At 39.1% G+C, this 15,537-nt stretch overlaps 1 protein-coding gene across 1 annotated transcript in view; it reads left to right on the plus strand.

Annotated features, from left to right (window-relative positions):
- LOC118363666 (cadherin-23-like) overlaps positions 1-15,537 on the plus strand; it is a 544,503-nt gene that overhangs the window by 332,241 nt on the left and 196,725 nt on the right. The window contains exon 18 of the mRNA XM_052486131.1: positions 4,560-4,632. Within this exon, the coding sequence (XP_052342091.1) occupies positions 4,560-4,632 (73 nt within the window). The remainder of the gene's footprint in view (positions 1-4,559; positions 4,633-15,537) is intronic.

Below are 15,537 nucleotides of genomic sequence, written 5' to 3' on the forward strand. Positions count from 1 at the left end.
TAGGGGTAACGTCACCCTACTCGCGTAAGTGTTGTATCTTACAGTAAGATACACTGTAGTGCCTGGACTATCATTCAATGTGAAGACCAGCTTATCAAATCATTCTCTATATGTAATTTAATTACGCCATTAAACTAATCATGTAACTTTAATTACCTTGGAAGTTGGGGAACCACAGGAATATGTTGTTTATAGAGTCTCAATTCCCGAATATAACTCTTAGAATATGTTCATATCTTATTGAGTACAGTCTTGTATTAATGTATTTTATTACCTCATCAGTTCTCATTACTGAACATCGCAAACCCAAGCCTCCCTAGCCTCCATAATGAATCAGCAATATATCAATTGGCTTATTGATTTATTTACCATCTAACTAAACAAATCACAGAAATACATAAACAAACAATACAGTTATCAGTTACTAACACAATGCATTGATAAGTCCCTAGTGGGCTAAATGTGTATGACGGCTTAATAGACAATGGAAAGGGGTGGGATACAGGTAAAAGCTGGAAAGACAACATGGATTCACTACACACAGTTGATCATTATATTAATTGAAATGCTAATCCTTTGCACAATGAATGGCCCCTCATTTGATAACTAATTCCAATGTATATATTTACGCCCGTATGTCGTTGTTGTCTTCTCTGTTGGAATCGCCGGTCCGTCTGCTGGAGAGTCAGTTCATCAGAGAGTCTCTGGTTAACTTCCCCAGAAGTCACAATATCTTTCGTAGTTGGCTTTTTCTCAGCAGCTCTGGATAGTGTCTGTTGTAATGGTATGTCAGGCGTACAGATGGTTGTTGCATAGAATAGATGCTTCCGCGGTTGTCGGTATTCTCGTACTAGACTTACGCAATTTCCAGCTGCAGACTAGTAATTCTACGTCTAGGATTTGCTCTTATGCTGTAGTGATCGATAGTCTCAGAGTTGAACCATTTCCAGCCTTGTAGCCAACACTACACGTTGTCTGGTCTCCTGGGCCTATAGAGTTGTAGTTCTTAGGGATCGGCATCCCGTCAACGGGACAGTTGTAAAATCATGCAGAGCTTTGTTTCACCATCGCAGATTTGAGAGAAATCACAATAGTCGGTACATATAAGTGTCTTAAATCGGCTGAAAGATTCAATTGTTGTTACTATAATTGCACTGTCCAATTTACATTAGTTATTACTGCGAAAAAATGCCATGCTATTGTTTGAGGAATGTGACCAATCAACAAAACACTTTTTTCATCGCGATAGGTTTGATAAATTCAATTCTGAAGGTGAAATGTGTACTTACATTCTGAAATCTTGCTCCGATTCGTCATCCAAAGGGTCCCAGAGATAACATGAAGTGTTGTTTTGTTAGAGAAACTAATTTTTCATATCCTAAAAAGGTCCATATAGCATGCACGATCGATTTTGTATTTCCACTCGTTCAATTTGCAAAGAAAGGAATCTATGAAAATATCACCCTAAACATTGTTTCAATGAGTCAAATCACCTTCATATGTATTCCTTATAGATCCTAGACTGTAACTAGACTTCACTATATCATTAAGGGTGTAGTATATCCTACAGGACACAATATTTTGTCAGAGATCGGCGCCTTCATGTCACGCCGATGACATGGCGGTCTTCACTTGAACGACTATCTTTGTCAAATATCAAATCAAATCAAATCAAATTTATTTATATAGCCCTTCGTACATCAGCTGATATCTCAAAGTGCTGTACAGAAACCCAGCCTAAAACCCCAAACAGCAAACAATGCAGGTGTAAAAGCACGGTGGCTAGGAAAAACTCCCTAGAAAGGCCAAAACCTAGGAAGAAACCTAGAGAGGAACCGGGCTATGTGGGGTGGCCAGTCCTCTTCTGGCTGTGCCGGGTAGAGATTATAACAGAACATGACCAAGATGTTCAAATGTTCATAAATGACCAGCATGGTCGAATAATAATAAGGCAGAACAGTTGAAACTGGAGCAGCAGCACAGTCAGGTGGACTGGGGACAGCAAGGAGCCTTCATGTCAGGTAGTCCTGGGGCACGGTCCTAGGGCTCAGGTCAGTTGAAACTGGAGCAGGAGCATGGCCAGGTGGACTGGGGACAGCAAGGAGTCCTCATGTCAGGTAGTCCTGGGACATGGTCCTAGGGCTCAGGTCCTCCGAGAGAAGAAAGAAAGAGAGAAGGAGAGAATTAGAGAACGCACACTTAGATTCACACAGGACACCGAATAGGACAGGAGAAGTACTCCAGATATAACAAACTGACCCTAGCCCCCCCGACACATAAACTACTGCAGCATAAATACTGGAGGCTGAGACAGGAGGGGTCAGGAGACACTGTGGCCCCATCCGAGGACACCCCGGACAGGGCCAAACAGGAAGGATATAACCCCACCCACTTTGCCAAAGCACATCCCCCACACCACTAGAGGGATATCTTCAACCACCAACTTACCATCCTGAGACAAGGCCGAGTATAGCCCACAAAGATCTCCGCCACGGTACAACCCAAGGGGGGCAACCCAGACAGGCCGACCACAACAGTGAATCAACCCACCCAGGTGACGCACCCCCCCAGGGACGGCACGAGAGAGCCCCAGCAAGCCAGTGACTCAGCCCCGTAACAGGGTTAGAGGCAGAGAATCCCAGTGGAAAGAGGGGAACCGGCCAGGCAGAGACAGCAAGGGCGGTTCGTTGCTCCAGAGCCTTTCCGTTCACCCTCCCACTCCTGGGCCAGACTACACTCAATCATATGACCCACTGAAGAGATGAGTCTTCAGTAAAGACTTAAAGGTTGAGACCGAGTTTGCGTCTCTGACATGGGTAGGCAGACCGTTCCATAAAAATGGAGCTCTATAGGAGAAAGCCCTGCCTCCAGCTGTTTGCTTAGAAATTCTAGGGACAATTAGGAGGCCTGCGTCTTGTGACCGTAGCGTACGTGTAGGTATGTACGGCAGGACCAAATCAGAGAGGTAGGTAGGAGCAAGCCCATGTAATGCTTTGTAGGTTAGCAGTAAAACCTTGAAATCAGCCCTTGCTTTGACAGGAAGCCAGTGTAGAGAGGCTAGCACTGGAGTAATATGATCAAATTTTTTGGTTCTAGTTAGGATTCTAGCAGCCGTATTTAGCACTAACTGAAGTTTATTTAGTGCTTTATCCGGGTAGCCGGAAAATAGAGCATTGCAGTAGTCTAACCTAGAAGTGACAAAAGCATGGATTAATTTTTCTGCATCATTTTTGGACAGAAAGTTTCTGATTTTTGCAATGTTACGTAGATGGAAAAAAGCTGTCCTCGAAATGGTCTTGATATGTTCTTCAAAAGAGAGATCAGGGTCCAGAGTAACGCCGAGGTCCTTCACAGTTTTATTTGAGACGACTGTACAACCATTAAGATTAATTGTCAGATTCAACAGAAGATCTCTTTGTTTCTTGGGACCTAGAACAAGCATCTCTGTTTTGTCCGAGTTTAATAGTAGAAAGTTTGCAGCCATCCACTTCCTTATGTCTGAAACACATGCTTCTAGCGAGGGCAATTTTGGGGCTTCACCATGTTTCATTGAAATGTACAGCTGTGTGTCATCCGCATAGCAGTGAAAGTTTACATTATGTTTTCGAATAACATCCCCAAGAGGTAAAATATATAGTGAAAACAATAGTGGTCCTAAAACAGAACCTTGAGGAACACCGAAATGTACAGCACCAATCGGGGTCAAACGGAGCTAGCTAGATAGCCAATGAGCTGGGCTTTCACAGGAAACCCTGTGTCTGTTCGAAAATGTAGGTGCCTGCCTTTTGCGACAAGCATGCCTTTTCCTTTTGGACAAAAATGAAATGAATATTCACAGTTATTAAGTTATGAAAACTGGTTGTTTTGCAAATGTTGAACTTATAATATGGCTACTAATTCTGGAAAAGCTAAATCACAGTCCAAGTATACAGATTTTACAATATTCTTGCAGAAAAATGTAATATGAATGCAAATGTCTCTTTCAAGATTTGCCCATATGTACCTGGGTGACATCACGCTAAATGTCCTGTAGCTCGCTCATACTTCAAGTTAACCATCTGAAATGGACATACACTGCTCCCATCTTCTGGACATCATCGGAATTACAAGCAGAGTGATGGGTGGGAGAAAAAAAGGTTGTTTTTTTCTTTGTATTTTCTTCTACCAGATCTATTGTGTTATATTATCCTACATTCAATTCACATTTCCACAAACTTAAGTGTTTCCTTTCAAATGGTATCAAGAATATGCATATCCTTGCTTCAGGGCCTGAGCTATAGGCAGTTAGATTTGGGTATGTCATTGAGGCGAAAATTGAAAAAAGGGAGCTATCCCTAAGAAGATCATTTCAACCAGGAAATTTGTCGTATTATGCACTACAATAAATCAACAACATCCTACTACTTCTACTGAGCAAGAGACTCAGAATGCTAAAACAAATAGACTTCCACACAATACATATACACACAAAGAAACAGACTACATATCGTAATGTGTTTGTGTATTGTGTTTAAGTGTTATACTTTTTGTTGTATGTCTTTGCTCGCCTTCTCCCATAGGATGAGAATGACAACCCGCCAAAGTTCAGCAAGCCGTCCTACCTCGTCAAGATCCCTGAGAACATAATTGCAGGTGAGTTGGAGTCATAGAAGTATAATAACTTTATTAGGTAACAATTTATTATGACTACATAACTATAGTGCTTTTCATACTCATATATAAGCGTTTCATGAACGTGTTTTAACAGATCCCAACCGCATTATTACAGGTTAATGTATATCCATTGCATATCCATAGAGCAGTCATGCTATGCAATAGCTCATATTTAGGTATCTTAATTTTTGCATCATTACAATGACAGCGTAGTGTCATCATTATGGCTGTTCTCAAAATGTGTGCTTTGCCATACCAGTGTTGGTGAATATGTGAAAAGATGGTAACATGTTACAATAAGTTGCCCCTATTACTATTACACAGTAGTACTTACAATGTAACAATCTTTAACAATCAACTCTGTAATTACAATGTTGTTAAAGGGACAATCATGTATTTACAATGTACTTGCCCAGGAGCAAGCAACTTAATGTGAAGTGAAGTGACATGTTTAATTACTTTGTAGTTACAAGGCAACAACCTTTGCAGATACAATAGGCTAACCAGGAGAAATAAGGAAACAGGAGAAAACATTTCCGTGTGAATTTTCTTTAATTGATTTGACTCATATTCAAACCATTAAAATTAAATTCCCAATTTTGTCATGGTCTATGGACCCCCTGAAGTAGCCTTGGCCACCCCCTGGCGTCTGCATGTATAAAACTATAGTACCGCCTTTGCCTGCTGCATGACCCAGCTGCGCTTCATCTTCAGCTCACAGAAAGATGGCCTGACATTTTCCTGTAGACATTCTCTGATACAGAGCAGAATTTCTGGTTCCTTCTATTAAGGAAAGTCATCCAGGTCCTGAGGCACCAAAGCATCCACACACCATCACACTACCACCACCATGCTTTGCTGTTGGTATAAGGTTCTTAGTATGGAATACAGTGTTTTGTTTTCCCCAGGCATAATGGGACGCATGTCATCCCAAAATATATACGGTTGATTTGTGCATGATTTTTGTATTATGCTACTTGGATTGACGCACCGGTGCATCAATCAACTCTAGGGGATTAAAGTCGTGTATAGTAACCCCAGGTGTAAAATAGTAAATAATGGCTAATTCTCAGAAAGTATTAAACTGTCAAGAGGAGTAAAACAAGGTTGTCCACTATCAGCATATCTATTTATTATGGCCATCGCAATGTTCGCTATTAAAATCAGATCCAACAATAATATCAATGGGCCAGAAATCCAGGGCTTAAAAATAAAGGTGTCAATGTACGCTGATGATTCATTTTTTATTTTAAATCGACAATTTAATCCCTGCACATTCTCATAGAGGATCTAGATCATTTTTCTAACCTATCTGGATTATGCTCAATGCACAAAGTAGATGTCCTAACCGTGCACAAAGTAGATGTCCTAACCTACTTGCCAAAACTATAGTTTGTTAACAAGAAATTGGTGGAGTGGTTGAAAAAGTAGTATTAAGGACTCCAACCTAAGTGTATGTAAACTTGCGACTTCAACTGAATGTTATGTCAGAAAAAGTATGTTTTAAATTATTCTGTCTTTGTGAAAAACAAGTTGTCATTCAATAGGCTCTGATTGGTATAAGGTTCTTGTCATACAATAGGCTCTGATTAAATTTCCAATATCCTCACCATGGTGGAAATTCTGTAATTCTGTGTTCTAAAATGTATTAAATAGTTGTTTTCCCCTCATCAATCTACACACAATAATCCATAATAACGAATAAAAACATTTTTGGGAAGTTTTTGCAACTTAAATTCCAAAACTGAAATATCACATTTTCATGCATGATGCTGCCACCTCCATGGTTCACCATAGTGATGGTGCCAAGATACTCTTGTTTCTCATGGTCTGAGAGTCTTTAGGTGCCTTTTTGCAAACTCCAAGCGGGCTGACATGTGCCTTTTACTGAGATGTGGCTTCCGTCTGGCCACTCTACCATAAAGGCCTGCTTGGTGGAGTGCAGCAGATCCAGTTCCGGTTGTCTTTCTGGAAGGTTATCCCATCTTCACACAGGAGCTCTGGAACCTTGTCAGAGTGACCACCGGGTTCTTGGTCAACTCCCTGACCAAGGCCCTTCTCCCCCGATTGCTCAGTTTGGCTGGCTGGCCAGCTGTGGGAATAGTCTTGGTGGTTCCAAACTTCTTCCATTTAAGAATGATGGATGGCACTATGTTCTTGGGACCTTCAATGTTTGGTATCATGTTTGGTACCCTGTGCCTCGACACAGTCCTGTCTCAGATCTCTACGGACAATTCCTTCGACCTTGTGGCTTGGTTTTTGCTCTGACATGCACTGTCAACTGTGGGACCTTATATAGACAGGTGTATGCCTTTCCAAATCATGTGCAATCACTTGAATTTACCACAGTTGGACTCCAATCAAGTTGTAGAAACGTATCAAGGATGATCAATGTAAACAGCATGCACCTGAGCTCAATTTCTTGTCTCATAGCAAAGGGTCTAAATATTTATGTAAAAGTATTTTTTTATTTAGTATTCAAAACAATGAAAGTCCATTTTAGAATAAGGCTGTAATCTAACAAAATGTGGAAGAAGACAAGGGGTCTGAATGTCTTTCAAAGGCACTGTATATGACATTTATTTGACAGTCCAACTGCATTCTGTCCCCTATATCAAGTATTTGTTTTACTTTTTTTTTGCCAACAAGAATGACGTAAGATAGTACCCAATAAAACTTGCTTGATTGAGCCTCCGCCATGTATATCTCACTAAGTCAGGATATTGAAGCCTCCATATTTGCACTAGTTCCAAAATATCCATAATATTCGTGATTTCCTTAACCCTCCTGCTGTGTTCTGGTCAAGTTGAACCGATTTACAAGTTCTCTCTCTGAAAAATGTAGTTCATTTAATCTGATTGTCATAGAATTCCATGACTTTGTCCACACAGGGCATCTGAACACACAAAATACAGTTTGATGATTTTCATTACATTTTGGGTGTTTTATTTAACTTTTATACACCTGTGGTGTTCCCAGTCAAAAATGACCAGTCATTAGAAATAAATGGGTGTGACAACAATATGTGTATAAAATTGAGTTCAGGCACATGCCCATTCATCAGATGGATACACTTGCTCTCCCAGACCCCCACATGCATGTGTGTTCGAGCACACACACACACACACACACACACACACACACACACACACACACACACACACACACACACACACACACACACACACACACACACACACACACACACACACACACACACCTTACCCCCCTTCTTGGCTTCCATGGCAACCCCCAATCTTTCCCCCACGGGAACCATACCTGTTGGCATTCTCACAATCAATCGCAAAATTGTTTCAATAATATATAGAACTTGTCTTGTAGCTTTGTTATGTAAAGATTTTTTGAGGCCTTGCTCACAATTCATTCTGTGGCAGCACAATGACCAAACGATATACTGTATGTGAGGCTCTTTATAAAATGTTTGATCATGACACTGGTGAGGAGGAGAGAGTCCTTGTTAAAACTTGTTAGGGATAGGTGTCCCGCTCGCTGGACACCTGTCGACATTGGAGGGCTCCGCATTTCAAATAAATAATCATCATATTTAACATTTCTGAACATACAAGTAAGTATCTTATATCATTTAAAATATTAAATTATTTTTAATCTAACTGTGCTGCCCGATTTACAATAGGCTTTACAGCGAAAGCATACCATGCGATTGTCTGAGGACGGCGCCCCACGTCAACGTATTTTTCAACCACCACGGGCTTCATAAAATCACAAATAGTGTGGTCCTTCTGTAGCTCAGTTGGTAGAGCATGGCGCTTGTAACGCCAGGGTAGTGGGTTCGATCCCCGGGACCACCCATATGTAGAATGTATGCACACATGACTGTAAGTCGCTTTGGATAAAAGCGTCTGCTAAATGGCATATATTATATATTATATATTACAAATAGCGATTAAATAAATCACTTACTTTTGAAAAACTTCCTCTGTTTGCAATCCCAAGGGTCCCAGCTACAACATGAATGGTCGTTTTGTTAGATAAAATCGTTCTTTATATCGCAAATAGTCAGTTTAGTTGGCGCCATCGATTTCATTAATCCACTCGCTCAACATGCAGACAAAGGGGTCCAAAAACCTATCACTAAACTGTGTTCAAACAAGTCAAACTACGTTTCTATTTAATCCTCAGGTATCCTAAAATGTAAATAAACTATAACATTTCATAAAAAAATAAGTATGTTCAATAGAAAAGTAAAATTAGTAAGCACGTGTCCTCTTTCTCGCGCGCCAACAGACTGATATTGTACCTGGGAGTCTTTGTACAAACACTCAAAATTCTTGCTCGTTTTTGAAGAAACAAGCCTGAAACCTTAAACAGACTGTTGACATCTAGTGGAAGTCATAAGAATTGCCATCTCGGAGCTGGAATTGTATAGGACCCAAAGCTTCCCATTAGAAGAGCCTGGGACCTCAAAAACAAAGTATTTCTGGTTGGTTTTTCTTCGGAATTTCACCTACCATATCAATTGTGTTATAGTCTAGCTCTAAGAAGTTAAACTTTGACACAAAGTAGTCTGTGATAAATAGCACAATATGTTCCATCTGAGTATTTGTTATTGTTTTTTTTTACTAATAAACGAGTTGTCAATGAGCTCAGGTCAATGAGGCCTACTGGCCATAAATAGCAATTAGATGTTCAAAACTTGTAATGTTAACAAGAACTTAAGTTGATAAAAAGATCTAACACAACATCAGGTGATAATATATGTATTGTTATGGATTTATAATCAGCTATAATGGGGCAGTCATTTTGGACTAGGAACACATCATTAATTAACATGAAAGTAACACAAAAGGAAGTGCATGAGGATGATAGTTCTTGTGTGGTTTCCTTTACAGTCCATTGAGTTATTTAAAACCGTATTATAATTTCCCACCATAATAATTGAGTCGATTATTGTTTGTAGGCTTGATAAATTGTTATATATATTTTTAAAGAAGCGTGGATCATAATTTTTTGCACTGTATAGATTAATGAGCCAAATCTGTTTATGGTCCAATAACATAATTTAAAGGATCCATCTTCATTGCGGATCTGTTGTGACAAATTTCAGGTTTGGATCAAAATTGTTGTTAATCAATATCATCACCCCTTTTGAGTTATTTTGCCCATGGGAAAAGTATCTCCAAAGTTGTTGAATGAGTTTCCTGTAGTAAACAGTATATATTTATATTCCTTCTCTTTTAGCCAGGTAAATACTGATCCTCTTTTCTTATTATCTGCTAAACCAGTACAAATATAACTGGCTATACTTATTTTACCACTTACCATAAAGAGATATACATTTCAATTCTATTTCTCCTAATATATAGTACCAGTCAAAAGTTTGGACACACCTACTCATTCAAGGGTTTTACTTTATTTCTACTATTTTCTACATTGTGGGGAAAAAATGCAGACATCAAAACCATGAAATAACACATGAAATCATAAAGTAACCAAAAAAGTGTTAAAAAAATTAATTATATTTGACATTCTTCAAAGTAACCACCCTTTGCCTTCAGGACAGCTTTGCACACTCTTGTTATTCTCTCAACCTGCTTCACCTGGAATGTTTTTACAACATTCTTGAAGGAGTTCCCACATATGCTGAGCACTTGTTGGCTGCTTTCCCATCACTCAGGGGTCTAAATCATCCCAAACCATCTCAACGGGTTTGAGGTTGGGTGATTGTGGAGGCAAGGTCATCTGATGCAACACTCCATCAATCTCCTTCTTGGTCAGCCTGGAGGTGTGTTGGGTCAATGTCCTGTTGAAAAACAAATGATAGTCCCACTAAGAACAAACCATATGGAATTGCGTATAGCTGCAGTATGTTGTGGTAGCAATGCTGGTTAAGTGTGCCTTACGTTCTAAATAAATCACTGACAGTGTCACCAGCAAAGCACCCCCATACCATCACACTTCCTCCTCCATGCTTCACGATGGGAACCACACATGCAGAGATCCTCCATTCACCAACTCTGAGTCTCCCAAATTTAGGTTCATCAGACCAAAGGACAGATTTCCACCAATCTAATGTCCATTGCGCGTGTTTCTTTGCCCAAGCAAGTCTCTTCTTATTGATGTACTTTACTAGTGGTTTATATTCATAAATTCAACCATGAACGGTTGATGTTGAGATGTGTCTGTTATTTGAACTCTGTGAAGCATTTATTTTGGGTGCAATCTGAGCTGCTGGTAACTCCAATGAACTTATCATCTGCAGCAGAGGTAACTCTGGGTCATCCTTTCCTGTGGCGATCCTCATGAGAGCCAGTTTCATCAGAGCACTTGATGGTTTTTGCGACTGCACTTTAAACTTTAAAAGTTATTGAAATGTTATGTATTAACTGACCATCATGTCTTAAAATATATATTGACTGTCATTTCTCTTTGCTTATTTGAGCTGTTCTTGCCATAACATGGACTTGATCTTTTAACAAATAAGGCTATCCTCTGTATACCACCCCTACCTTGTCTGGTTGAGAGAAAGCCAAGAGTGTGCAAAATTGTCATCAAGGCAAAGGGTGGCTACTTTGAAGAATGAGGCGAATAGTGCAAATGGTGGTCACATCGGATACATTCTGTATCTGTATTCCCAGTCATGTGAAATCCATAGATTAGTGTGGAATACATTTATTTCAATTGACTGATTTCCGCATATGAACTGTAACACACTAAAATCTTTGAAGTTGTTGCCTTTTGCGTTCATATTTTTGCTCAGTCTCTTATACAGTGAAAAGCTATTGCCGCTTCGGCGCCATCATTTTGACTATTGAAGTGAAAAAAAAATGTCAGATTTCATTAACTTCTTGTGTCGAGCCAACCCGGGTCCGGGATCATGACTACAGCCTCAAGCTATTACCATAACGCAACGTTAACTATTCATGAAAATCGCAAATGAAATGAAATCAATATGCTAGCTCTCATGCTTAGCCTTTTGTTAACAACACTGTCATCTCAGATGTTCAAAAATATGCTTCTCTACCATAGCAAAACTAGCATTTAGCGTTAGCATTTAGCATTAGCATTTAGCGTTAGCATCACCAGGCAACATTTTCACAAAAACCAGCAAAAACATTCAATAAATCATTTACCTTTGAAGAACTTTGGATGTTTTCAATGAGGAGACTCTCAGTTAGATAGCAAATGTTCAGTTTTTCCTGAAAGATTTTTTTGTGCAGGAGAAATCGGTCCGTTTGGTGCGTCACATTTGGCTACCAAAAAACCCAGAAAATTCAGTTATCCAAACGCCAAACTTTTTTCCAAATTAACTCCATAATATCGACTGAAACATGGCAAACGTTGTTTAGAACCAATCCTCAAGGTGTTTTTCACATATTTCTTCAATGATGTATCGTTCCTGGAAGTGTGCTTCTCCCTCTGTTATCGCATGGTAAAATGATTGCCACTGGGAATTACGCACCAACTTAGACAAAGAACACCGGACGGACCCCTGGCAAATGTAGTCTCTTATGGCCAATCTTCCAATGATATGCCTACAAATACGTCACAATGCTGCAGACATCTTGGACGAACGGCAGAGAGCATAAGCTCGTTCACAGCACATTCACAGCCATATAAGGAGACGATAGTAAAACAGCATGAGAAGCTATTATCTGATAGCATGTAACACCCCAAAAGACCCGCAGGGGACGTAAACAAAATAATTAGCATAGTCGTCGCTACACAAACCGCACAAATAAAATATAAAACATTCATTACCTTTGACCATCTTTTTTGTTGGCACTCCTAGATGTCCCATAATCACTATTGGGTCTTTTTTTCGATTAAATCGGTCCATATATAGCCTAGATATCGATCTATGAAGACTGTGTGATAAACTGAAAAAAAAGCGTTTCATAACGTAATTTTTTAAAATTCAAAAAGTCTACGATAAACTTTCACAAAACACTTCGAAATACTTTTGTAATGCAACTTTAGGTATTAGTACACGTTAATAAGCAATAAAATTCATCAGGAGGAGATGTCAATTCTATAGCTGTCCGTCTCGAAAAATGTTCTTGGAGAGAGCTCAACCAAAACATCCGGTCGGAGACCGGAGGGAATCGATTCCCTTGATTCGGTTAGACCAAGAATCAAAGCTGAATCAAATGACAAGACTCTAGACAACGTGTGGAAGCTGTAGGCACTGCAACCTCGGCCTCATTTAATTCGGTTCACTTTGAACAATTCCTGGAAGTAGTGCAAGGATATTTATTTCCATTTTCAGTGATCAGATTTTCCTGCACTTTTCGATGAAACGCACGTTCTGTTATAGTCACAGCCGTGATTTAACCAGCTTTATAAACGTCTGAGTGTTTTCTATCCACACATAATAATCATATGCATATACTATATTCCGCTGAAATGTTGCACGATTTTTAACAGAATGTTCGAAAAAGTAGAGGGTCGACTTAACAGGTTAATGTAATACAAGGGATTTCCAAGGGATTTTACATTTTCTCAAATTTCTTTGACAGAGAGGAACCCACATTCATCAGAAAAATATTTAAATTCACATGAAATAACATCAGGATCACTCTAGGTCTTATTTCCAACAATACATTGAGATGAGATAGTTGAATATGCCTTTTTCTTACTCAACAGTTGATTGATGATTGTCCAAGTTGACGTTGTATTATTTAAGGATTCTTGGAATATGTTAGTAAAATATATTTTTATGGATATCCGAAGTTGGTGAGTAAATTTGTGAGAAACTTTTTATACAACTAGTTTTTTTTACTGAGGATTATTTAGACCGGTGGTAAACCAAGGTTTCCAGAACCCTTCCGCTGCTCTCATACATGGTTTAATTAAGGGTAAGCAGTGGTGAAATACAGAATTGAAAGATGTGAGAAAAGTTTGGTAAGCAGACTCCACATCGGCCTGATTAGCAACATTTTCCGATGAAATATAATCAATCAACATCTTAAAGTGCTCACAATATTAAATATTCTACATGTAATGCTACTAATCATTCCCGTCTGTTCATTTCCAGCTGCTAAAAATAAGTGGAAAATTGGAAAGAGAACAAAAATGTCAGTATAAAGTATACCTGTATTAGCCACATTATTCAAAGAATTTGTAAAAAATATTGTCAGTAAGGGTGGCAGATGAACTGGTCACTGTTGTGGGCTTACAGATGAGAGGATACAGATAGCTGGACTATAAAGTATTCAAAAAGTCAGATGCCAGTGAGTGGTTCACACTATGCCAGTGAGTGGTTCTCACCTCTGTCCAGTATCTGTGTTCTTTTACACATCATAATATTTTAATTTTATTGGCCAGTCTGAGACATGGCTTTTTCTTTGCAACTCTGCCTAGAAGGCCAGAATCCTGAAGTCGCCTCTTCACTGTTGAAGTTGAGACTGGTGTTTTGTGGTTACTATTTAATGAAGCTGACAGTTCATGCCAGCTGTTTAATGAAGCTGCCAGCTGTTTTCAGTTTTCAGCTTGCAAAATATTTTTCTAGTGATCAATTAGCCTTTTAAAATTATTAACTTTGATAAGCTAACACAACGTGCCATTGGAACACAGGCGTGATAGTTGCTGATAATGGGCCTCTGTACGTCTATGTAGATATTCCAATAAAAATCAGCCGTTTACAGCTACAATAGTAATTTACAACATTGCAGTTCTGATCAATTTTATGTTATTTTAATGGACCAAAATGTTGCTTTTCTTTCAATATCAAGCACATTTCTAAGTGACCCCAAATACAATTAAACTCAGTTTTTTCACAACTCCTGACAATTAATCCTAATAAACATTCCCTGCATTAGGTCAATTAGGATCACCACTTTCTTTTAAAGTGGTGTGAAATGTAAGAATAACAGTAGATAGAATGATTTATTTCAGCTTGTATTTATTTCATCACATTCCCAGTGGGTCAGAAGTTTACACACACTCAAATAGTATTTGATAGCATTAAATTATTTTACTTGGTCAAATGTTTCAGGTAGCCTTCCACAAGCTTTCCACAATAAGTTGGCTGAATTTTGGCCCATTCCTCCTGACAGAGCTGGTGTAACTGAGTCAGGTTTGTAGGCCTCCTTGCTCTCACACGCTTTTTCAGTTCTGCCCACACATTTTCTATGGGATTGAGGTCAGGGCTTTGTGATGGCCACCCTTACGTACAACAATGATATGGTAATACAAACCTTTCTGGCACAGGCGTTCCGCTAGCAACCTCGACCATATCCAGTGAAATTGCAGAGCGCAAAATTAAAATGACGGAAATAGAAATATTTAACATTCATGAAAATACAAGTGTCATACACAAAATAAAGCGTAACTTCTTGTAAATCCAGCTGCTGTGTCAGATTTAAAAAAATGCTTTATGGCGAAATCAAACCATGCGATTATCTGAGGACAGCGCCCCGCACACAAAACCATGAAAAACATTTTTCAACCAGGCAGGTGCGTCACGAAAGTCAGAAATAGCGCTATAATAAAAGCCTTATCTTCTTCTGTTGGCACTCCGAAAGGTACCAGCTACATCACAAATTGTCCTTTTGTTCGATAAAGTCCTTCTTTATAACCACAAAAACTCAGTTTAGCTGGCGCGCTTCATTCAATAAATCAAAAGTTTCCCCAATTCAAAATGTATACAAAATGAATCTGAAACGTTACCAATAAAATTCTCCAAACAAGTCAAACAACATTCATAATCAAGCCTCAGGTACCCTAATACGTAAATAAAGGATAAAATTTAAGACGGAGAATTGGTATTGTCTTCATCGGAGATAAACAACAAAGAACATTCTCTCATCCACGCGCATGAAAACACTACAGCCAAAATGGGTGCCACTTAGAAAAACTACAATTCTAGCTCATTTTTCCAAAAACAAGCCCGAAACTCTTTCT

Source organism: Oncorhynchus keta, chromosome 3, assembly GCF_023373465.1.
Source record: "Oncorhynchus keta strain PuntledgeMale-10-30-2019 chromosome 3, Oket_V2, whole genome shotgun sequence".
Classification (NCBI taxonomy): domain Eukaryota; kingdom Metazoa; phylum Chordata; class Actinopteri; order Salmoniformes; family Salmonidae; genus Oncorhynchus; species Oncorhynchus keta.